Source organism: Dermacentor andersoni, chromosome 7 (assembly GCF_023375885.2).
Source record: "Dermacentor andersoni chromosome 7, qqDerAnde1_hic_scaffold, whole genome shotgun sequence".
NCBI lineage: Eukaryota > Metazoa > Arthropoda > Arachnida > Ixodida > Ixodidae > Dermacentor > Dermacentor andersoni.
Window position 1 is genome coordinate 136,984,505 of NC_092820.1, and position 25,329 is coordinate 137,009,833.

A 25,329-nucleotide genomic window follows, 5' to 3' on the forward strand; every position below is an offset into this window, starting at 1 on the left:
TTTATTTTAGTCTTTTTAGCATTCAAACGCATTTGCCATGTGCTACACCTGTTAGTTAAGGTGAGTCGAAAGTGCTATAGGGTCACTGTCTGCAGATATTACCCGACAAATTACGCAGACATTATCATATAGCCTAATAGATGATTGAACTGCATTAGTCAGGTCGTTAATATAAGTCTAAGATTAAAGGGGTCGGACGACAGAACCCTGCAGCACACTCGAAGCAACTGGGCAGGAAGGGAATCAAAATTGTTAGATCTCACAAATTGCGTTTTGTTAAAAAGAAAGTTTTCAATCCATGCAATAACGTTAGGATATATGTTTCATATGCTCAATTTTAAACACAGTATTGAGTGAAAGACAAGACCAAATGTTTTCTGAAAGCCTATAAATATGCAACCAATGAAACACGTGTTGTCAAGAGCATCAATGAGTTCATTAGTAAAACAAATTAGTTGCACCACACATGAAAATGATTCACGATACCCATGCCGACTAGTCGTGAAAAATGCAGTAGATCCGCGGAAGTTAACTACACTTGAGTAGATATGTCTTAAGGGTTCGCAGAGGATGCCAGACATGCTATAGTATGCGTGTAGGTAAGAGAAGAATGAGCTTCACCAGATTTGAAGAACGGTTCTTTTTTGCCAACCTTCCAGTGGCCGAGTAACTGAACAAAAGCGATGGACTGTGAAAAATGGTCTCTTCATATTATCGAACTATAAATTTGAGCGTTCTTCAAGAAGGTCGAGTTAACCATCCGTATAAGGATGACAATTTGAAGTTTTCAATTATGTGGAACACATCAAAAGGGTCTATGAGCCCAGGATGGATCGGCAGGTAATTATTTATACAATACTTGCGAAGATTAACATTTAACGGATGGGGAAAAGACATGGCGAACATTTCATTCAATACAGAACAACACTGTGAATGCAGAACAGGGACAACACTATTGTTCAATGCTATTGCCTTATCTTTAGAATCACCCACAATGTTCCAAAATGTTATAAGCTTTATTGAAAAGGAAAGCCTCCTCCGTGTTCCAAGAGGTTTGGAGGGATCTTTATGATCACCATTTTCAAAACTATGGTAGCTGGTTTCACCACGTGTTCGTTATTTTTAATCTTGTGCTGCCCTTATGCTAAGGCTGCATGGCTGGTAGGTAATACGAACAAACCGCATAATTTTAAAGTACTTTATGGTCATACCTGTAATGTTAACTTTGTTCTGTAGTGTTCCCTGCCTTTGCGCCACCAATTCTCCTCCTTTTGGTAGCAGTTGCAAGCCTGCTCCTCGCTTTTCCTTTCCTGTCAACTGTGCATATGTGTTCAAAACAAATAATAATAAATAATAATTCGCCAGCCGCTCTTTACTCTCCTTCCCTGTAACCGCCCTCTCCTCCGCTTTAGTAACCATTCCTCCTGCGACCTGCAAACGCCAAGGTCTCTGGCTGAGCTGTTACGCATTTATTTACCTGCGGATGAATTTTTCTGCGCCTAACAAAAACAATCTCATCAATTTCTGCTGCCCGACCTGCGGCAGATTCCATACTTACACAGATGGTAACTGAAGCATTTCGCGTGCACAGCCAGCAGTAAAACTTTGGAGACCAGAGAGGTCACGAATTCATCATTTTGTAGCCTAGGCATGGAGGTAGAAATGGAGTATACAGAGCACGTGGACCTGTTCGAAAACTGTTGTGCATTGAGACAATTACAGCCTGCATGGCAGTGCTACACAACATTTATATATATATATATATATATATATATATATATATATATATATATATATATGCCCTTAATTTGCTGTTTTGTGTGCTCCGCATTCCAGGACCGCGAGTGCAGTCGTGGACGGAGATGTGTTCCTCACCGTGACGTGACAATTGCGTGCAGGAACGCCAGCTTCTGTAAGTTGTTCGCTCGTCGGTCTGGTACGTTTCTGGGCGCGAGCTTACAAACTAAAACATGTGTGATGGAAAACTTGCGCTACTGCGATAGTCAGCATAAGCTATGGGGAGTTTTGTGTTCCGTACAATACCGCTGTTCACGATGGGACAAGCGTTCACAGGAAACCTCCTGGAGATGTTTCGCCCTGCCACAAAGTTACTCTTGGCTGTTTCGGTACAATCATTCGTGGCGATCTGTATAATCAACGACCGGAGGTTTAACCTAGCGCGTATAGGTAATGTTTCAACGCGCAAGTATGATTTTCGTGCCTATTTATTGAATTTCCATTAAAGTCATTATGCTCATTGTCTACATACCGCTCGAAGTGCTCTTAGCGAGGTAATAAAAAATTAAGAGCAAGTATGCAAATGCACTTCTCCTCGTGATGACGCAAATGTAAGTTATCGCGCGTAAAGCTATAGTCTTGTTGTTAACAAGCAGCATTTCGAAGTGAACAAACACTAAGCATGTGTTAATTTGATCAGTCACATATTATTTTGTTCAGTAGGCTTTTGCTTAACAAAATAAGCAAGCCTCGGTCAAGTGCCTTAACGAAAGAAATACGAGACAAACACGTGATTCTTTTCATTTCATGCAGGCGTCAGAGCGGACAAAGACACCTGCGACGTAAGTGAGACTGGATTCTTCATCACTCTTTGTCTCTTACGAAAGGAAGGGTAACGATCTCAATTCAATTAAACACTTGTTTGCTTACTTTCACGGAGCATGAGCATGGTTCTTTGATCAGGACTATCTCGTCAACGCCCTTGCGCACGCTTTCTGACGCTGTAGGCGAGATGGGGCACTTGCTTCACACCTTTTCTGCGTCGTTCAGACAGTATGCGTGAAAGAGAGATAGAATGCCTTCTTGAATGATGTCAAGGGGCACGGAATGTAGAGCAGATGCAGGCGCCACTGGTAGGCAAAATTTTCTAGCGTGGGCTTTACATTGTCCTCACGCACCCTGTACTCGTATTGCTCACACTGGAGGGGCCTCGCAACAAACGCCTTTAAGCCTAAAGGCCTTCAACTGGATTATACTAAGTGTAGCATCTAATGTCAAATTCATAAAAAGCTTAGTTCTTAAGACCGGCCTGCAATTGTCTTGCCGACCACTCTTATAACGTAGTCGCTACTCACGAGTGTCTAGCAGCTTTAGTATATGAAGGGCTGAGAGGGCGGGGGGAGTAATCACCGTGAATTCGGGCTTCATCTTGCACGCATACGATGATGCCGTTTCTCAAAAAAAGCCAGTGGTGAAACAGTGCAGGCAATGCAAACACTCGTTTTTATAGTTCTCTCAAGGTGCAGCCGACTGTGGAGTCGTGTTTAAGTAATGAGATACGTCACAACCAGCCGCACTAGGCAATCTTTTTTATCCGTTGCCGTTCACACAGGATTTTCTAGCGCTGCAACAATGGGGTGTTTGCCCTCTTGTAAGTTGTCCGTGTTACCTCTGGCGTTCCTCTGTGTCCAGATGCAAGCAAGCATCGAATGTACTATGAGAATGACATTTTGCTGGTGCTCAGTGTTCCCATTCTCCGCAACGCCGCTGTGACCTCCACACCGCGTAGGTGATGACGCAAGACGAGCAATAGGTACTGCCTTAGCAAGCTCCCTGAGCGTCAAAACATCAACTCTTCAAGATTCTCCTACACCTGCATGAATGCGTGTCAACCATGCTGGTGATTTTGGCTTAGACACCATATCGTAAGCATTGCCTTCTATGTATTCATTTCCTTTTCCTTCTCTCGTACCCGTCTGCTTATGTGGCGCAACAATCTAAGGGGCAACATGGTTAACATCTCTATATTTTCTTGCTTTATTACTCTCTCTCTCTCTCTCTCTCTCTCATCTCCCCTCTATTTGCTCGATTTCGTTATACATAGGTGCTATGGGGACATTGAGGTAAAGAGTACCCGGCTTTTCTATTTTTCTTTATTCACAGCAAAAAATAAAGGAATAATTGATAAAAGTCACAGCCCTGCGCGGCCCACGCAAGACAGTCACAGCGCAAGCTGGAGGAATGGCTCTACAAGAGTTGAATTTTTGGCACCAAGCACTAAAATATATGTAATACTCAAATATGTAAAGACATAGCGGTTGGATGCCCTGCGGAGCAGAGCTCTTACACAAAGGCTATTTAAGAAATACTGGAGAAAGTGAATGTTTACGAGTTTTAATTTATTGTTCGTGTATATTGCAGCCATATGTCTAAGTGCGTTTGTGTAGATTTCACCTCGTTTCCACATTCGTTCGCACTTTAGAACCTTACGCTGTCGTTCAACTACAGGCTCCTTGAGCGCGTCTAAGTTTTCATATCATATGCATGACGAGGCAGTCTCGCCATTTCGCACGTCTTCCGCACGACAACCGAACCCGCGCACCAAACTATTTTTTTTTAAAAGAAAGGTATCATCGTAACGGCACATATATGGCGCATTTACAGTGCCTGACCGGTTTCACCTGCCGACGTATGAACTGCAACAAGACGAATTTCGAATGTGAGTTTCTAAGTAGTTGTTCAAGAATCGCAAAGAGCTAAAGCTAATATACTGCTTTCGTAATGTGATAATGCATAATGTATAGCGTGCATACTGGGTGTCCAACGTAACTTGAGCCGAACTCTGAAAATATGCTGATGTCATGTACCTGGTCGGAACCAAGGTGATGCTGTTTACCATCGCTTTGGAGATAAATTACTTCTCGCATTCCACCTGATTACATAATTAGTCTTAATTTATCAATTTCTCAAATGTTATAACCAGATGAAATGTGTCAATGAGAAAATTGTAGTGCAGCATGGAATACTGCCGATACAGCTTTCTATCACTCAATACGGGCTACATAAAAGTGTTATTCCATGCATGAGAGAAGCCCGACCGCGCATGCGCGCCAAGGCACGAGCGGCCAGTCACGTGGCAATTTTGCGTGTGTTCGTGGGCTTCTTTCATGCTTGAAAAAAAAAAACATTTTTTTATATAGCACCTGTTTAGCAACAGGAAGATACATCGGGAGTTTTTCGGGTTGTTCTACAATTTTCTCATCGAAACTTTTCAAGTTGATTAATTAATTAAGATATTTACGCAATTAGGCGGAACGCGAAATATAATCTGAGGTTCTCCAAGCGACGGTAAACAACATTACTCTGGTTCTGTCCAGCTACGTGGCATTTGCATATTTTCAAGGTTTGGCTCAAGTTACGTGGGACGCCCTATTTATAACACTAAATGTATAGACATGCTCAGGAATTTAGGACATCAACAAGAATTCACGTCAACAATTGTCGTCACATATCTGCCGATCAGTGGGTATAGCATAAAAAACGACTCTTCAGAATTGTAGGCTGCCTGCCCTTCATGCCACTGTTTTGCATAATGCTAAATAAAGCCGTGTGGCTTTCCGTAATTACGCAACACGTTTGTCATCTTTTCTTGCAGAAATTAAGGAAAGTACAACAGAGAGGAAAATGAGAAAGCTGTGTACAACCCATCATTTGCGCCTGCTGCTCCCAATTTGAGAATACACAAAGAGGAGGCTCGATGAGAGCCTGACGGGGGAAAGTTAGTGGAAAGTCCCATTGACAACACACAGATACAACAGACCGTGCAATGGCCATCACTGACAGCCATGACACTGCACCGCCAGACTTGAACATGTTTGTTGAGAAGGGTTTGAGCATGTTAGTCCGGATGAGTTTCTTAAGTATGGCATGAGCTGCTTGCAGCAGAGCAGGTTGAAAGGTTATCACGAACTGGTGGGTCACTTTGATTGCATAATCTGTAGGCTATATTCAAGTTTGGCACTCCTGTTCGCATTAAGTGAGAACTCTTTAGCAACATAAGAGAACTGAATAGGGAGGCGGTTGCGCTAAAAGAGTTCTAATGATGAATGTTAGCCATGTAACCCATTTATTCGGTTTCCTGTAGTAAATGTGTTAAGGACATAAAAAAATAAAACACTTTAGCTGGTGCTGCATTTCAAAGCAGTGACTCAGTGTAATAGCTTTGAAAATATATTTTAAAATTTTAATTTGAAGACATTACGTGCCAGAACTACGGCATGAATATGTGACGCGAGCATTCGGTTGCAGACGGAGACAAACATGGTCGTCCGCACACTGCCTTTAGCTTTCGTCTTCCTTCACTTCCAACTACCGTTCATCTTTACACCATTACTAATATGCTTCCTAATGGCCGTTTTCGTCCCTTAATATTCAAGCACTCTTAAGATGCAACAAAGCCTACATTTACCTGTGTAGTTCTGAGCGCTGTTAATATATTGATCAGTGGAGGATCCTGTCTGCTGTTGTGCTAGCTTATGCTGCTGAGACTGACAAACGTAATCCTAATACATAAATTAAATCAATTGAAACCATAGCGCTGGATCGACACGAACATGAAAGACGACAGGACGTGCGCTAACTATCAACTGAATTTTATTTCAGAAAAGCATGGTGTTTATACCGGCCCATACGAGTGCAAATTATCGCACGCGCAACCCAGCGTTTTCCAGATAGTCCGTTTCCTTTCTGCTCAGAGAGATCGCCGGAGCGCTGACGCCGTTTGCACCTTCTTTTGCAATCTAGCTAACTTCTACATTCTTTCTCGAATATTTATCTGTATTTCTAAAAACGACTACACAATCCTTAAACAGTGGTCTACACCCGCAATCATCACAATGCACTGAGAGATGCCCGTCTCGATAACAGTTCAATTTTCGCTTGCGTTCCCTTAGCCTATCATTGAGGCATCTGCCTGTCTGCCCTATGTACACTTTGCCACACGAGAAAGGGAAGCGATATACGACGCCTTGCGCGCAATGCACAAACGGCGGCCGATGGTTCTTCGCGCAGCCTCGGCACGTCTTTTAACGGATCGGTGGCCTTACATATGCTTGATAGCTTTTGTAGAGCTGCAAATACGACGTCCACTTCCACTGTTCGAGTCACCTTCTTTAAACCACGTGATATCCCATGCATGTACGGTACAACCACCTTCTTTCTGGTTTCATGGCTGTGCTCGTCCTTAGCACCCGGTTCCGCTATAGTTTTCTCAGCGCATTTTCGGCCACTGATAAAGGTAAACGTGAATAGGGTAGCTTTCTTCCAGTAGCCGCTCTTCTTGTCTCAGAAAACTCCCAGGCATCCGGTGGGGGCATGATTTGCGGAGCGCATTCACAAAACAGAGGTTTGCGATTGTTCGCTTCACCAACTTTGAATGTGACGAGGCATGCGCAAGCAGCATCTTTGTTTCCCTAGTGTGGTTTTCCGAACAGCAATGATTGGCGGTCAAATTTAGTTTGATATATAAAAACTGGATAGCATCATCGTTAGGTAGCTCATCTGTAATAACCAGATTGTCAAGACATTCATTGAGCACGGCAACAATGTCATTCTCTGTTTCAGCGTTATTTGAATTGAAATCATACGTCACGAAGTAGTCGACCCTGTATCTAAAGGTTTTTTTAAATATTTAGCGTCGCGAGTTTTTTCTTTAGACGTCTGTCGTGATGAGCGAGAAACAGGCCGCTCAAGGCAGGGGCCAAGCATGACCCGATACACCAGCATCATCTATCTAGGAAGAAGTGTATTACACACACGCGCACGCACGCACGCACGCACGCACGCACGCACTTACAAGCAAACACGAATGTATCAGGGGCAGGCAGAGTTTCCCATGGTATCCGGACTTTTAGTGGCGCAAGAATGATTGATAAAGTTTCAGTGATTCCAAGTTTCATGGGACAGGATGTCAGCAAACATAATAATTGCATAAGTTATCTGCACGAGTCTCAGCGCTATCTCGCTTAGCAATCCGTGCTCACTGACCGACGCGGTAGTCGACCGTGGCATTCCTTCGTCCATTGACAAAAATTGCTCTATGCGCACACGATCACCGATTGAGAGAGCCGCTAGCGAATTTCTAGAATTCACTCCTCTCTTCCATCACGTAGCCTGGATTAGATTCAGTGATTTAGTAGAGATGGTCATTGGTCTCAAAGAAGAGGGTCATCACGGGTCACCTGCTTCTTGCGTCCAATTTATGCGTCTTTTAAGGGGACTTGCATTTAAAAAAAAAATTCCCGACACTGCCCTTGCTCCAATTTCCCGTTTAATATTTGACTTGCACCGTCCTTGTAGAGTTCTTAACAAGCGTTTTTATTTCCGGTAAGCCAAGAACCTGAGATACCAGTATGGCGTACTGCAGTGATGGACGTTCTTATAATCTAACTTTTAACCAGGACCGTACACTTGACTTGTGTTCGCCCAGACGTCCCCACAAGATGGCTGTTTCTTTTTCCTTGTTTATGGTGGGCTGTATTGAGATAAAGCTCGTGACATGATTGTTTAAAACATTACATGGTTTAACATCCTGAAGCCGCAGAGCGGGGTCTGTCCAGGGCGCCGAAATAGGGAACTGTGGTATAATTTCAACTTCATTGGGTCCTTTAACATGCACCCAAAGAATGATACATGAGCGGCTTTACATTACGTTTCCTTGGAAGGAGTCTACCGCGGCCGGGATACGACTCCACGACCCCGTGCTCTGCAGCTGAATACGATAACCACTGAGCCAGCCCCGCTTCCTTTCTTTTAAACCTGTATATGACTAACCTTCTGTAGTTTTTTTCAGCGTCCGGCAAAAGAAACAGACTTAGCGATTTCTAACAAACCCATACGGGTTCAGTGCGGAGGCGCAGATGTCAAAATGCGGAACAGATTAGAACGCTCGCCGTGAGCAATAGCGTGACGTCACGGTTATCGCAGTATATAAGCAGAAGAGGTATCGTCATTAAAAACAGCTACGTTATGGATGGGGCGGACACGTATGGCTCGTACACCCGAAGAACAGCATGCGTACGAGGAGCGACGGGGGGAACAGCGACGAAAATGTAAACGTCTCCGGCGCGAAACGACCACCGACGAAGAACGTTCCCGCGATGCTGAACGAAAACTACCGCCGCGAGCCCGGGCGACCACTCCACTCTATGAAGACGGAATGTCACGGAAAGGACTTTGCTTTTCGTTTGAGAGCTTTGACTGTCGTCAGCTTCCGCTGCCATTCTATCTTCACAGAGTGGAATGGTTGTCTTTTTCTTTCTTAATTGCCCGTAAAGCTTCAGTGCAATCCATTCGCAATGATAGAGATATTTTCATACGAGTGGCTTTCTTTAAACACACCGTCAGCAATTAAAAAAGAAGCAGCAGAGGAACTTGACATTCCTCAAACATGCAAACTCATCTAATACAGTGAGCCAGTGTGGTGGCGGGATGGGTATTGTTTCTTTTTCTAAGTTCGTCCAATCTTACCGTTGGAAACGGTCAGCAAGACCAGTCTGTGGTTTACCGCAAACGGTTCGCTTCTCTAGTATCAACGCACTCGTTACGACAATGTTATTTCTTTATCTTTTTCCCCGAATAAATAGGGAAAAAAATGCCAAGTGGGCTTTACAGATTGATTACAACAAAAAGTACAATAGCGTTGCCAAACTTCAGCGAAGCAACACAGCAGTAAGCTCTAAATATACTTTCCAAGTTCTTGAGGCTAAGTAAACATGTTTGCAGTGGAGCTCCCGGCTCATACATTTATTTCTGGTGATAGAATTAGATATATTAAGAAACAATACAGCTTACCTCGCTACAGCGACAGTTAATTCCTAAATTGAAAGTTCAAAGTCCTTAAAATGACACCGGTAGCAATATACTATAACATTTATGAGCATCCCCGGTGCAAATTATTCAAAAAAATAAATCACGACAAATATATTTGAAGGAATAGCGCGTTCTACAAAGGTTCAATACGCCTCGGAAGTTGATTCTTGAACAATAATCGCAAAAATATAATATAGCCTCAACTACAGGCGAAGAACAAAAGAAATCTAAACTTGTCTATCTGAAACTTCACCGCAGGCATAAAAGTGAAGAACCTGGAGACACGCTGCCATTCCTACAGGGTGAGTTTCGGCGACCACGAGCCCTCTCCCCCGTCTCAGCCACCGAGTTCCGTACTAGGACGCGTACAGGGAATTACGGCGCTGTAGTTTCCCAGTCACCGAGGATAAAAAAAATGAATGCGTGGGTAGTTCTAAAACGGTTCAAAAAACACGGCGCGAAGATTTACGAGGCTCCGGGGATTTTAAGTGCTGAAACCACGATATCATCACGAACTGATGAACACGAGGTCGCGGGTTCGATCCCATCCGCGGCGGTCGCATTCCGATGGAGGCGGAATGCAAAGAAAAAAATTGGAGGCTTATCAAGGTTAAGCCCAGTGGATGCGAAGCATCCACTGGGCTTAAGGCACTGGGGATGGTGGCGCCGCCGCCGCGTCGCGCGCGACGGCGCGAACCGAAGCGTGGAGGCCTCCGCCGGGCGACGTCCGACGGCGCGATATGAGGCCCCATCTGCAGCCGGTGTGACGTCATCACGTGACGTCACATCATGTGATCTCACTTCAGGGTCAATGGTGGCCACCGCCGGGAGGCGACCGACGGCGCGATATGAGGCCCCATGTGCAGCCGGTGTGACGTCATCACGTGACGTCATGTCACGTGACCTACTTGAAGGTCACTTGAAGGTCAATGGTGGCCACCGCCGGGCGTCGCGCGAAGGCCCGAAACCTACGTTAATATGCTTCGCATAAAAATTTTAAAAGGAGAGCTGCACCGCGAGCCGTGTTACGCAGCCCTGCGCGCGTAATCTGGTAAATTCAACAAATAATTTCAAAACCAATTAGTTTGGCTTACGTGGCCGTTTCTGAATTGTTGAAGCGCTGAACAGACGCTTATGACTATCTCCTTCAACTTTTCAATACAAGGTTGTGCCGTAAAGCTTGTAATTAAAGCAGTTAATTATTGTAATCAGTTTAATTAGCGAATTCATTGCGTTGTTTCTTTCGTGAAAGTTAGGTCCGCCTGCTGCATAATTAATCTGTAGTGACGTAATTCGAGTAACTTTTGTAGGCGTAAAAAAAGTGTTCGAAGTAAGAAAAAAAGGGAACTGTAAACCGGATGGTTTATTGTAGGCGTAACTTGTACAAAAGAACCTACAATGCACCAAGTCGGCTCTGCATGTGGTTCTAGAGACTGCTTTTATCCCACCATCGCCAAATATTTCAACAAAGCCGTGAGAAAAACAATGCTTTATACCTTATTTTCTTTATAGCGATTCGTCTTACGTCACCGACAGGTTTCCTCGTTCGGCAGGCACAGAAATGCTTACGCATTTGAAAGAAAAACTACAATGGGCAGACGAAGCATAACCTTAGCGTCACCCCCTCGTTCACATCGAAAGCTGTTTCCTCACTTATATTCCAGCGTCGCATAAGGTTACCATTAGAACAGTGTATAATCATAACGCCAATTCACTGCAACTAGAAATAAAATCAGTTATTTGTGAATACACCCGGGTGAAGTAGCTGCTGCTTATAACCCTCGTTACACAAATACTGTTTTGGTAGCGCTGTTTGACTATTATCGCTAACACCTTCTTTACAGGGTCCATACTGTAGCCGAGATGAGATCTGTGCATATGAGAAGACCGAACTGAAGTGTATTGTCAACTGCACCTGCTACGGTCAATACAAGGCAGTGTGTGAGTAACGTTTTTGTTAGATTAGCGACACTTCTGGAGCGAAAATATTGAAGCCGTAAGGTTTGACCGAGTTCGTACTATACTTAAAAATATATATTTTTTTTTTGCATTTGGTTTTGGTAGGGTAACATCAGCGTACGGTAATGAATGAAAGGAAAGTGGGCAAAGTGGGAAAGAAAGGAAACCTGATATTACGACCAGGGAATTGTTCAAGATGCATGCGTCACCGCACGAAAGCGACCATAGGCTGAGCATGAGGATGTGAAACATCAACGCCTAAAAAATCGTGAAATTTACTCTCGGGCTTGTATACATTAAAAGTCCGTTGAGGTCGGGACGGAAATTAGATAATAATAAGTTTTCGCAACGAACGTGAAGCCGTATCCCTTTCGACATGGCCGCTACTAATGTCGTCTTACTTATTTTTTTAATTTTCTTGCGTAACAAATCTCCTCTGACAAAAAAAAACATAACTCCAACACAAATGTCTGTATGAGTGGCCGCTGCCGCTACGTAGCGGTACTGCTTTTTCTTTGGGGGGGGGGGGGGGAGCACCCCACGAGAAATTCCGACAGACTAGAGGCTAACAGCTTCGCTGTAAAAGCCCAAACTAAACGAGCTAGTCAAATGACTCCGGACAATGCGTAACACGAGAACAAGGTGAAAGCAGGAGCTCCAGCTTTCACCTTGTTCTCGTTTTGCTCATCGTCTTGAATTTCCATCTCCAGCCTTCCCCGTGTTTTCCCTAAAGGACTTCGATGTGATCAAATCGGCATCGGAATAACACTATGCACAGGCTTGTATAATAAGGGTTCATACTAATGCGGAGACAGCGTCTTTTTTCCTTTTTTTTTTCTTTTTTTTGTCGCTTACTCAGGCGCTCGTACACTGGGCCAGGAGCCGTGCAATGATGGGAGTATCGCCATCGTCACACCTGGTGTCCCCGGATACGTGTGCGACCCCTGCCGCTCTGAAACCGAGGTGCTCACAGCTGCGCGTGGTGACTGACTCAACGGCTGGCAGGCTTCTCCTCCTCGGGGGCGCTTAGATGCAGTAATGTGTAGCAGAAGTTATTTCGCGAATCTGCAGAGCGTTCAGGTGAAAAAAAGAAAAGAAACGAAATATCCTTTCGTATCGTTATGGAGCGTTGGTTATGAGGATCATACAAGACAAAATTTTGTTTACCCTAAATAATACATGTGCCCGAACAATAACTTTCCTTATTAATGTCGCACTGTCAAGAAAAAAAAAAGTCTCATTTTTAGGAAACCTTGCGGAGTTGTACTAGACAAGACGTACAACACACGCAGACCCTATAGATAAAGTACCGTGAGGACGCACAAAACATATCAATGGCGAATGTTGAGAAATTTCTTCCAGATCTCTTTACATTTTTCAACGTGCTGAAGAAAATGTTTTTCAGTTAAATACGTGTCATTATTACAACAGCAGTGGAAATGTTGGAATTTCGTCTCCTGCACTGCCTGTACTTACTATTAGTAATGGTATCTAGTTGATTGTGAGTGCCATGGGAAAATCTGCCATTCAATGTGCTTCGCGCCTTGTCAAGCCCTTATAGACATTCTGCAAGCCCCTTGGCCCCGTGTTGGTATTGTAAGGAATACTGTGATTACAACGCGCTGCGCACTGGAACAGCTTTCATGTGAAATAAAATGTGATTTGATCGCCAACCATCTTTGTTCACGGTCCGTAGGATGTAGTCTAACAAAGCAGGTAATAAGCATGGAGGTCGACAGGAATGAACAGTAGCGGCAACTGAACGCGTGATGAGGTGGCCTTCCTCTCGCCCGTGAATGGAGCGCTGTTGCCTCTGGTTACCGCGTCTCTCGGATGGTGCCGGGCATAGAGTTTTGTAGGAAACTCTATGGTGCCGGGTCTCTCAGTTACCGACCGACTGACAAGGAGCAAGGGTTTTGCCACAAAGGGAGAGGGCGGCAGGAGAACATGAGAGAGCTGTCCTTGCCGGACGCTACAACACAGCATTCAAACTGATCCAAAACTTCAGTCGCCACAAAGCTCACCCGCGACAGCGCGTGCGTCTCAATGAGCTGGATGGCGTTTCGACCAAAACCTCCTTGAGTTCGACGAACGCTTCCCGTAACTCGGTTTCGCGGGAGCGTGCACAATTTCCATCGGCGCCTTTGTATCGGCGGTGAGTATCCAGCGGCCAACCACAAAAACAAAGGGCAATGGAGGCCAAAAAATTTCATTAATTTTAGAACAACAGTAAAGTAGTTGTAGCCTACATGCATGTTATTATTTACGCACAAAACGCGCACACCGGTGACTTAGGCTGCTGCTAGCCCAACTCATTCGCAGCACATGAAAGAAGAGCATGGCTATCAGCCAACGAACTATTTTGTTTAGAATAACAGACAGTATCTTGTTTCAATGGCATACCATATGCCGAATGTAAGCAAAGCTTGTAAACAAGCTTAGCATGAAAAAAAAAGACATAGCATGAGGCATCACACCAGATATTGAAGTGAGCAATTTGAAGGGGATGTTGACAGCTCGGGAAGGGTCATTGTGTTCATTAACTGGCCTCCTATATGGTGACTAAGGCTTAAATACAGTGCAGTGATCTAAATATAGCCAGCGCGAAGCGTGAAGGCCACCACCGTAGGCGGTGAATTACCGAATTACTCCCCAGGAGGAGTAAAAGAGACGGAGAGAGGCTGTTTACTGAAAACTCAGAAGTGCAAGCCATGGAGTTCGTAGAGTACAGACGAGGGGTGTAAGTTCACGATGATGATTCCGGTCAGAAATGACGCGAGCCCACATATCAGAAAGTGTCACGAAGATTGGGTGATGCAACGCTACAATAATAGGGATAACTAAATATAAAAAAGAAACCGATAATAAGTGAATTATATACGAGGGCGTAATTTAATAACCAACATTCCTAAAAAGAGAAGAGGCAAAAAGTGAGAGGAAACAAAAAAAGACGAATAACTTCGCGGTCTGATTGTCCTTTCCGCATATATCTTTAACTTTACAATATTTCATAATGGAGACAAACAAAAAGCAAACAGGATCCTTACTTCGCACTGTGCCCGCGCGAATAACGATCTTGGCGCGAGCTTGTGCAACCACAAAGCTTGACAAGCAAACGCGCGGAGGTATACATCTTTATTGCCGGACTTCTTGCGCAGCTTCCACAGCTCTGCGCGCTCAGACTGTGAAACGTAGTATACTGCTGACGTTCATAAAGGCATTTCATGATGACGGCACAAATTATTTTCGAGTTTTTTTTTTTTTTTACTAGACGCGGCCGGACGGCACGACGACTGCAGTGGTGGCGTGACGACGACGACGACGACGGTGTGACAACGATGCAGTGATGGTGACGGGAATGATGACGGCACTGCGACGGTATAGTAGCATTACCATGCAAGACGGCACAATGGCAACACGATCGCGCGAAGACGACCGCGGTAACGGAGACAACGGAGAGATGACCGTGTGATAAATGGTGCTGCGCAGCTGGTGAGTTTCTTCGACGCGGAGTTACCCCGGAGAGGCCAGATACCCTTCCAACCAACCGCTTTAAAAAAGATCTGTGTATACAGCCGAATGACAAACCTGCAAAGGCAGGGCAGACCTTCAGCACATGGTTTGGTCGTGCACCCTCAAACGTAGTCATGTCCAACAGAAAGATCACTCTTCTTTAGAAATCAGGCCTGTGGAGCAGTGTGAGACCGCGCTGCTCAGCTCCGATCCGGCAGAGAAAGTTCCGACTCGCCCGGATAGCTGAAGATGCCGCCGGAGCCCAAGGGCTCCTGACTGCCGCCTAAATGGGGAAGAAGACAGAAGAGGATCTCCTGTGCGTGTGTGTGCGTGTGTGCGTGTGCGTGTGCGTGTGTGTGTGTGTGTGTGTGTATGCGTGTGCGCGTGTGCGTGTGTGTGTGTCACTTTTCTTGCACTTTCGTTTTCCTTGCCCTGCGAAAAGGACGAGCCGGCGCCAATAGTGGTGCTACCGTCTTCTTTTAGTTTCATATGGATTAGCAAACGACGCATCTCGACAAGAAAAGTGCAGCGGGCTGTGACAACGCAGTCGTCCCGCAACCGTCAGCCCATGGCGGCGAAGAAACGCTTCGCCATTGGCCGCAACATCTAAACCTTCAGACGCCGGAAAAAAAGAGAGAGGAGAATAAATGTTTATTGTTAGTCTCAAATGTTCGGGCCTCGAGTCCTTACTCCTCAACACCTTTAAGAATTTCTTAGGAGAACTCGACCAAGGGTTTCCAGAGCAGTGGCTCTGATCCGCTTCGGCATACGTACCCACTCTTCCCACAAACTTTGTTAAAGGGGCGCAGTCAACCCAATGATTGTATTGTCTCTTTATGTGTTAAGTGACTGCGCATTCCCAAAGAGTGTGTATGTTATTGGGGTACATATCTTCCACATTTCGAGCACTTATGTACTTTGCAGTCTCTGAAAAAGATGCAGAGCAGCAGGCTAGGGCAGGCTATAGTTCAGGTCGACCTCTCTGCCTTTCTGTAAATAAATCCTTCCCTCCCTCTGTCACTCTTGAAATATATATTGTAGTTTTACGTTAGGAGTTCACCAGTCTGTGCTTGCCTTATGATTACTGCTTGCGGTATGTTTAGTATATTGGATGGACTTGGGAGGGCGGCACCGAAAGTTGTAGCACATCAGCACGCGCACCTTGACGTTCGGCGATGAACGCGCTCCGCAGCTTCGTTGCGCCGGAGAACATGCCTTTCCATTGGCATTGGCAGTACGGGCGATAGAGCCAAAGAACGCTATTAGCTTTTCAAAATAATTAGCAGTTTAACCTAGTTACGAAACAGTGAAAGTGATAGCATAGTTTTGAGTTGGGTTTCGAGCATCTTGGACGTGGTTCTAACAATACGCGGAGGCTACCTGGTTCGACGCAGCACGCGATACAACTGTTACTGCGCAAGAGAAACAGTGCCCCGATATATCAACCAGGTGCCTCACAATGGTGGTGCGATGGGAAACGCCGGCAGCGGCGCTGCAGCCATCGTACCTCGATGCCGCGTGAGATTAAACCAAGATAATGTAGTCGGCGTTCATCAACGCCCAATGTAAGAAAAGCTTTAGGGAGTGTTATTTTATCTTTGCGCTTACTGTCCGTGCCGCTCAGGCCAACGTATACGCGCATAGCTGCTCATCAGAAATACCATCCTGGTGCGCACAACTCCAATACCAGGAGTGGAAAGTTTTCGTGCTGTTTGGTTGCGCTGTGCACAAACCAAACCTAAATTACACTTTGACTTGTCTTGAGACTTTCATTATTACTCTGTGTATAGTGGGGGTTTTAGTTCGTTAGCAAACAGGCGCTCCATCGAACCAGGACCGCGGTCATGGCGCGGTGCCTCGGCTGAGCGTTAATTTAAGGACAAGTGCCATGGAAGTGACAGATGTCGTTTCGAAGAGCACAGCGAACGGGAGGGGAAAGCAGAACGCTGCCCTGACTTTGCCTCAGAGCCGATTGAGCGGAGCGGGGCACCGGCTCTGGCTTCGCTGTCTCTCCCGCTCAACGCACTGCGTGTCTTAAAAGACTGCTGATGCGCTGTCGATGCTGTGAGACAGCCTGGCGGCGGCGGCGCGAATGGGCCTCGCGGGCCCGCATAATTGTTATAGCCATCACAAAATGGGCCTTCGTGACAGATAGCGACACTAGCTTCGAAATTTATTAGATTCCGCGACATGCGGTGGTCTGCCCAGTTGTGGACGTTCCGCTGAATACGGTCGTGACTATCACGATCTTCATCACCATCACCATCACGGGCTGAATAAATTTTTTCTCTTGTTGAGTAATCTAGGTTTAACTTAATCAATGTCAAAATTATTGCAATTTGGCGCACGTCATTAGGGCGCCAGCAGAAGTTCCATCACGGTAGCAAGTTCGTTGAAGCCTCCGAAAGGATACGCTGCTATAGGTTCGTGTTATTTATGGTTCATTTGTTTAATAAATATGCATGCTCAATCAAAATTTTGATGTCCTTGTGTCCCCCAATATTTCCCCATTTTCCTATTGCCTATATTCCTATTGCTCCTTCTACATCCCTTTAGTTCAAAGGGACACCATGCTGTCAATATATATATATATATATATATATATATATATATATATATATATATATATATATATATATATATATATATTGACAGCATGGTGTCCCTTTGAACTAAAGGGATGTAGAAGGAGCAAATGGGTGTTACCCTCAGTCCAGGGCTTCAGTGGCTTCCGCCATTTGCTAGTTGTGCCTCTCTGCCTTCGCTGGCAACTCGAGTCTCCAACTGCTCCCGTTGAAAGATGTTTCCCGGCAGGGCCTGTTGGTTGATACTGGGGGGGCCGAGATTCGCCGAGATTCGTACTCCCACACGATGTGGGCGATAGTGGGCCTGCCTCCGCACCACGGGCACATGTTGGGGCAGGCCGTGGAAGACATGTCGTGTAGTCGGCGTAGATTTCCATACGTGTCTGTCTGGATTCTTCGCGAACCGTTGGAGTCCCCGCCATCCAGATCCGGATGGGGGAGCGAACACTCCCATCGCTCGCGACGCTGGTTTTCTAGGATGTCACGCGGTCTTGAGTAAGTGAGTGAAGAAACTTTTATTGCAGGTCCGGCGAGGACGCGAACTCGTCGCGCACCTGGCTAGTCCCACGTCGGGACCGGCAGGTCTAGCCCACCGGCCCGGTCGCGGGCACGCCGGACAGCCAGGATTTGCTTTTCTAGAGCGGGGCTACGCAGAAGCGAGTCCCACTCCTCCTTGATGAACTTGGGGTATGTCGACCCGCACTCCCACAACATGTGCGCTAGAGTGGAGGTCTGCCCGCAGGAGGGGCAGGCGTCGTCGCGATACACGTCCGGGTAAGCCTCGTGAAGAACGGATAGACACGGATACGTACTGGTCTGCAGAAGCCTAAGCGAAACAGCTTGCGCCCTATTCAGCTTGGGGTGAGGAGGTGGAAAGACCCTTATAGACATGTAGAAGAATTTAATAATCTCGTTGTGAGTAGCGGGAGCGTCCCTGTGGCCGTAGGGAGGAGGGGAGTCGGTGCTTCTTGCAGAGGGAGCGCGGTCGGTGAGTTCACGCGCAGCCTCGTGAGCAGACTCATTGAGGTTCGGGGGAGCACCCTCGACCGACCCTACGTGAGCTGGAAACCAGTGGATTGAATGATGCGTGAGAGCATATCGACTCGAGCTGCTAAGAAGACGAGCAGCTTGCTTGGCGATGCAACCCTTCTGAAAAGCCCTAACTGCCGTTTTTGGAATCGCTATATATCTCGGACCCACGACCGCGGTCTTTGACTCATGTTATCTCCTGCCACCGGATCCTTGGCGCATCGCCCTATGCGGGTACGTGCCGTGGTCTAGAATCATCATTAATAAAAATCTCTGAGCAACGTACAGTCCTGAAACGCCGACCTGTCTCTCGGAGATGCTCGTCTACGCAGCCCTTGCCTGGTGCCTTCCTGCACTGCGTAAGTTACTCGCTTAAGCTGTCGATACGCTAAGGTAAACTTACAAATCTTGCTTACGCACAGAAATGAGTTGTGCATGCGCAAACAAAGGTGCTTCAGCCAGGCCTAGTTGCCGTATGTCCCGTCCTTGCTGTAATCGGCAAAAGCAAAAGACAACAAGTACTAATAAATCTGATAGCCGAACCTACACTCAGTTAATGTTTCTTTTTATATTCTATCTTTGCGTTTAGTGACCAGTCTCTTAGCACAAACGATATGACTCGATTCCACCACCAATAGTTTGATGCTGCTGCATGGTCGGCAGACATGTGAGTTTCGCTGCGATGCAGTTGCTGTGGGACCAGTAACTACAATACGGTATTGACTTCATGGATATTCACTCACCTTAATCGGAAAATTAAACATGAACATCGGGCTTAAGTAAGCATCACTTAATTGCGTCTGCCAATTATTTCAATCAAGCGTCGAAAGTCACGCTTTTGGAAAAAACAATATAAATAATTGCTTTGTTCTCGCTCGCCTCTCCTAAATGGTACAAACGAGAACTCGATGTCTGATAATGAAAGAAACGCTTGTGTCTTAGCTCTGCGAATACTTCTTTGTCCAGTGGCAGTGCCTCATCGCTGTGACGACGCCGTTCCGTGCACAACTGTAAGTAGTTGACGATATGAATGTTTCATATGTTTGGCCACAGGGAAAGCAGCTGTCGCGGAATGGTTCATTCGCACTGGCGACAGCCAGTTATGATGTCATTCAGTCCTGTTTCGTTTTCCACCAACCCTGGCTGTAGCGCTTGCCAAGTGTGATTACTGAGCACTGTATAAAACACCCCAAGAGAGCTTCCAAGACTCCACAAATTTTCCAAGACATGCACAGTCTTCAGAGGAATTCGTTCATAACCCGTGTTCACTGGATGCAGGGACGTCGTACGAACGAGCACAATGAGCTAGCTGACAGAAACGCGCACTATGTTTACACATCATGGGGTGTATTCTGCAAGAGTCCACATAGTGGACTGTCTATTTCGGCCGCTGCTCATTGGATGCAGCTGTACGAGAGAGGAGGAGATGAGCGGCCCGAGCCAATCAGCAGCGGCTGAAACGGACCGTTAACTAGGTGGACTCTTACAGAATACCCCCCCCCCCCCCCCCCAAGAAATCCTACCTGATAACGCCCTCCCTGTCCCCTCCCCCTTCAGAACCGGGCGCTATCCACTTATCCCAAAAAATTACTTCTCTGTCGGGACACACACGCGGCTCCACAGGGAGGACACGTAACACGCCTTCCGTGTGTCGGCTCCATTCCCCGTTACCTTGATCGGGTGGAGGAAGTCCCTCTTTTAGAGAATACGGTCAGCGCCGACCCTTACGTTTTGCGTCGGGGCAACGGCCTGGTGTGCAACAATTGAAGAGCGCGTTAGTTACCCAAAATGTGCTGCTCCGGCGTTATACACCGGGCGATCGCCACCTGTTGTGGTTGTGTTCTAGTAGATAGTGGATAGTAAGAGAAGCAAAGTGCTACCAACGACATAAGCTGGCACTCATGGGTGTCTGCTAATGGGCAATAACTTGCTGCAAATTTACATGACGAGGATTTCGATGCCTTAGTTCGAACGCACACCTATATGGCGCAGGGGAAACTGCTCGAAAAGATATGAGCGCAGGCGGAGAGAACATGACTCACTCTCTCATCTTCTAATTTGTTTTTTACGAGCAACGTCTTCATGCTTACGTTTCTGCAACACGCTTGCAGAAAAGACGTCACGACGTCGCGAATTTCGAGGCCAACATTGGTGTCAAATTTAAATATCTTGCGTGCTTCTCACCATTCAGACTTGCCAAGTGTCACTTATTAAAGGGCGTAGCTTTATTTGGATCTTTCCTCCACATTTATGGCGTACTTAGATTTCTGGGCACTTATGTGACCTCGAGGATGAAGTTCAAACATGCTAAATGCATCTATATTTCTTTAGAAGAATCTTATGAGGTCTGGTATGGTACGTATAGTATGGTATGGTACGTTTCGGTGGCGGAAGCATTTATTGAGACTCTTCCATACATATATTTCTTCTTACTTAACAATATATATATATATATATATATATATATATATATATATATCGTGCCTGAGTTCGCCCGCCCAACGAGTCCCGTGACTTCTATCTTCATCGTTCGCTAGAAGATGCGCGAGCCCACTTTTCAAAAGGATTAACAGTGTAGAGGATAGCGCTATACTTGGTGTTCCGTGATGCAACTTAGTTGTAGGTTAGCGCTCACGCATGTCGTTTTCCTTCTGTCTCGTTCTTTGTTTCCGCACTACCAAGTTGCGTCATTTCACAAGGAAATTTTTGCGCGACGCCCCAAGCGTCTCCAAACGCCGGCTTGCACGTGGAAAGTCCATAGTGTGTTTTATTCTGTCTTTTTTAAGGATGCGTCGGGTTTATTTCTGTGCTTCTGCTACAGATGTGTATCCGCCAGCGGAGAAGCCCAATGCTCTAAACCTTGTAAGGTCGAGCGTGCGCATGGCCGAAACAGGCGAAATAAAAACGCATTTTACGAATTTCTCTCGTGCAAGCTGGCGCTTGGAGGCGCTTGAAGCGTTAGCTGGGTCGCTTTGCAAGAATTTTCTTACGAAAACTGCAGCACGGCGCCGCATCTGCAAGCTGGCGATGAAGACAGAGGAGCTTCGGGACGCGCTCGTCGCCGAATTCACTGCGTTCGTCGCCGAATTTACTGCGTTCGTCGCCGAATTCGCCGCGCGTGTCGTATGGTGAATTCGACAAATTGCTCCGGTGCGCAGCCCGGATGCGCCGTTTCAATCAATTACGGTCACACCAAGGTACCCCGATTCGGCCCGGTGTGCGTCGGTGCGATTTGCCGAACTCACTATTATTGTACTGGCGCGTTAGGGCGCGTTTTTTATTTTTCTTGCAAGGTGAACCACGTGGTGCGTTGCGATTCAAACCGCCTTCTCTGCAAGGTTCACCATGGTGACCGACGGATGCGTTCGTCACTGAAATCGGCAAGGGGTCTCTCGTCGTAACGCGCCATTTCGCCCTCGCTGGCTCATGAAAGTTTCGCGTGCAATTACTGCCGCAGTGCGGGCACATATGGGTACTTGTTCCTATTCTACTTGCACGAACCATGTGGTAGAGTTTCAACTTCCACAATGACAAGAACGTTTATTGAGAAAGGATGGTGTTTTGGCCAGCTGATCGGAGGGAATAGAGGAACGCGGGTGCATCGGGTATTTCGTCGTCTTCGCAACAAAATTTTGCACTCCGCGTCTCTGTATCGACGCCCTAAACCTCCACAAGGATGGATAGGTGGGCCATTTGGTAATTCCTAACAAAATAACTTCGAGCGCTAAACACTCACAGGACGTAAAGAAAGGAAGACGGCGTGTGGTGTGTGTTTCTTTTTCCACGTCCTGCGTGCTTTTAGCACTCGAAGTTTTTATTATATTACTCTAAACCTTTGTTCGTGAGCCGCGCATGTGTTTTTGATAGCGTTACAGCACGGCGGAATGCAGTGGCCGCGGCGCCTACGGCGGAAATGTCCCTCGAGCATACGCATAATCGTCATCGTAATGAAGCCGAGGTTATGCCGCGCAAATTGCGCGTATTACGCGAAAACTCGTTTGCGTTGAGCCAGCACCATTAGGATAATCGTACCCGCGCTTGACAGATCAACGAACGCGATAGTAACCGAATCATAAACTGCGGGAATCCGCGCGCGCAGTTCGTCGAAGCTTGAAAAGGCTGCAGCCTCAGACGCGGAGAAAGTTACGGCATTGAGGATTGCGCGGCGCGTATTTTTCACGCACTTTAGGAGCCTTGAGAGAGAGAGAGGGAGAGAGAGAGAGAGAGAGAGAGAGAGAGATCGTGAAGAGGAAAAGGCGCTATTTCCTGCAACGCTTTATAGGAAGCACAACTACGCGCCTTGAAAGCCGTGATACTCACGCCGAAGAAAGTACACATGCCTGTGAAGGTCCACCTGTCCTGCTCTACACGCCACCACGGAGAAGGCACATGGACAAGCCACAACAGACAGTTTATTCCAAGGATTTGCGTACCTTGCCTTTGCGCATATACTCTGAAAACTTTAATAAATTGAAAGAAGGGAGCTGTGATTGAAAAACTATTCATCATTGCTGCAATATTCCGCACGCTGGATTAGCGTGGACAAACTATTTTAGGCTGAAGCAACAATGAAAGTTGGAGCAACACTGATGGTCCCACGCGGGCGCCATGCAGCTTGCTTTATTCGAAGCGCGTTCGGAATTACCAGTAGGCGTTGCTGGCTGAACTCTCGTGTCAAATGCGCGTTCATTGTGTAGTTGCAATGTTTCAAAACTGCGCAGTGGTTTATGAGATTATGAGGCGCGTCTGATGCAGTGGACGTCTCCGCAATAATTTTGACTTCCTGCCGGAGCTCTTTTCATTGGGATAGAAATTGTACAGATAGTCCAGACGAATTTTCGGCGTCGCTGTAGCTATCATGCATATGTATGCAACTTTTGAACGAGGACCGCCTGCGCATCGCCACAGTGCCTTCTGGGGGAGGTGAGGAGGGTATTCTGTAAGAGTCTACCTAGTGGTGATGTCCATTTTGTCTGCTGCTGATGTGCGGATTGGCTGTGACGCCTCGCTGCTGCGGACGCGCAGCTGAGCACAGCCAATCAGAACTTCAAAAGCAGACGAAATGGACATGTCCACTAGGTGGACTCTTACAGAACACGTTACGTTCTTGCGCTTTAACCCCCGGCGAAGAGGCATAGCAAAAGGTGCTGCGTGTGCCTTTTTACTTCCGCAGCGCAGTCCAGAGAGGACGCGTTTGGCAAAAGTTTATCTCAACAAGAGACGATACGAACACTGAGCCACAAACACGGCCCAATTCCACCAGGATGACAACATATACAAAGTACGAAGCATTGTACACATGGCAGGTTATCAAAGAAGTGTCCGAGTCCGCACTCACTAACGCATTACCACATAGACCCACGGAAACGCGTAGTTACACATGAAGTAATTGTCACATTAAACGAAATGATTTTCAATATGCACAGAATGGTTATTTTCAATGATCAAGGGACTACTCGCTCTCATTGGTGGAAAACGTTCGCGCTACATATTTGTGCTGCCCATGCAAGGTAAATGCTGCACCATACATCTGCCATTGTTGCTCAAATCTGGTCTTACATACTTGACCGAATTCTTCAGCATTGCAGAGAATTGCCGCTTTCAAAACAGAAGAGATAAAACATTTCATTCACAGCGCCCGCCTTTTATCCTAAACCTTTTCTGACTATTAGAGAGAGTGAAACAACATTAGTGTTCACAGTCTTAAAGCGACGCCATTTCTCGGGCGCCGCTCTTTTCGGGCAGTTCAGTGGCGCCTGTGAGAAGCTATCCCCGGTCCTACTTGCGAAGCGTTAAAGGTTTTTTTTAAGGCTGCCGTAAATTCTGGCACACTCGCGCGTGCACGTACATTCGCACATTGCTATAGTTAGACCATGCACCGTCCGAGGAGTTCGTGATCAACTCTAACTCTTGCTATCTCTGTCATGCTGGGTCTTCCGTGCAAAACTGCCATTCTTTTTTTTTTCTAGGGTCGTCTCAACATTGTAATTTTGCGATAGCATTTCTATTTATACCTTCGGGGCGCGTTCGTGTCGCCGCACTGTCATCGTTGGCAGTGCTGTCTTCGTGCTTTCACGGGCGCAAAGTTTTAACGCGAAGCGTTATCCGGCTACTCACACTGGGGTCCGAAGATGTCCTTTTTTTTCGGTCAGCCTCAAAAGGACCACTAGAAGTGTGTCCGGAGTCGCTAAAAACGTACTTAATACATAAAATATGCGTCATGAGGAATGCATTAGAGAAGTTTCACCTTCCCAAGTGGCCCGCGTTAACTTTCAAGAACGAAATAAAAATTTAGTTAACGCGAAAAATTGGCTTTAGGTGAGGAGCGTGTGGCGTGGGAGTCAGTTATCGGCTAAAAGGTATGCGCTCTTCGTAACCCTGGTGTGCGAAAAACACATTTTGTGGCGATTCGGGGTCGCAGGGTCACCTAGAGGGAGCCTGTGCCCTCTTATCGTCAAGCTCTCATTACAGCGCGAGTTTCGAAACGCAGCAGGTGGTTGTGCGACGCACTCAAGTTTCTCTCAGATGTACAAGCGGTGTTGGTGTGTCGCACGTCTACGTTCGACTAAAGAGTATGGGGTTGTCTGAATATATGAAACTATCGAATAACTAATCGAATAGCTAGTGTTTCGTTCTT

General features: G+C 46.4%; 1 protein-coding gene across 2 annotated transcripts in view; it reads left to right on the top strand.

Annotated features, from left to right (window-relative positions):
• LOC126534619 (uncharacterized) overlaps window positions 1–25,329 on the top strand; it is a 50,560-nt gene that overhangs the window by 11,199 nt on the left and 14,032 nt on the right. The window contains exons 3-8 of one of the 2 annotated variants that reach the window (XM_055072334.2): window positions 1,837–1,912; window positions 2,551–2,579; window positions 4,402–4,456; window positions 9,865–9,908; window positions 11,451–11,547; window positions 12,425–12,528. In XM_055072334.2, coding sequence (XP_054928309.1) covers window positions 1,837–1,912; window positions 2,551–2,579; window positions 4,402–4,456; window positions 9,865–9,908; window positions 11,451–11,547; window positions 12,425–12,528 — 405 coding nt within the window. Of the gene's footprint in view, window positions 1–1,836; window positions 1,913–2,550; window positions 2,580–4,401; window positions 4,457–9,864; window positions 9,909–11,450; window positions 11,548–12,424; window positions 12,529–19,658; window positions 19,703–25,329 lie in introns of both variants that reach the window. The other variant, XM_055072335.2, reaches the window with a different exon arrangement.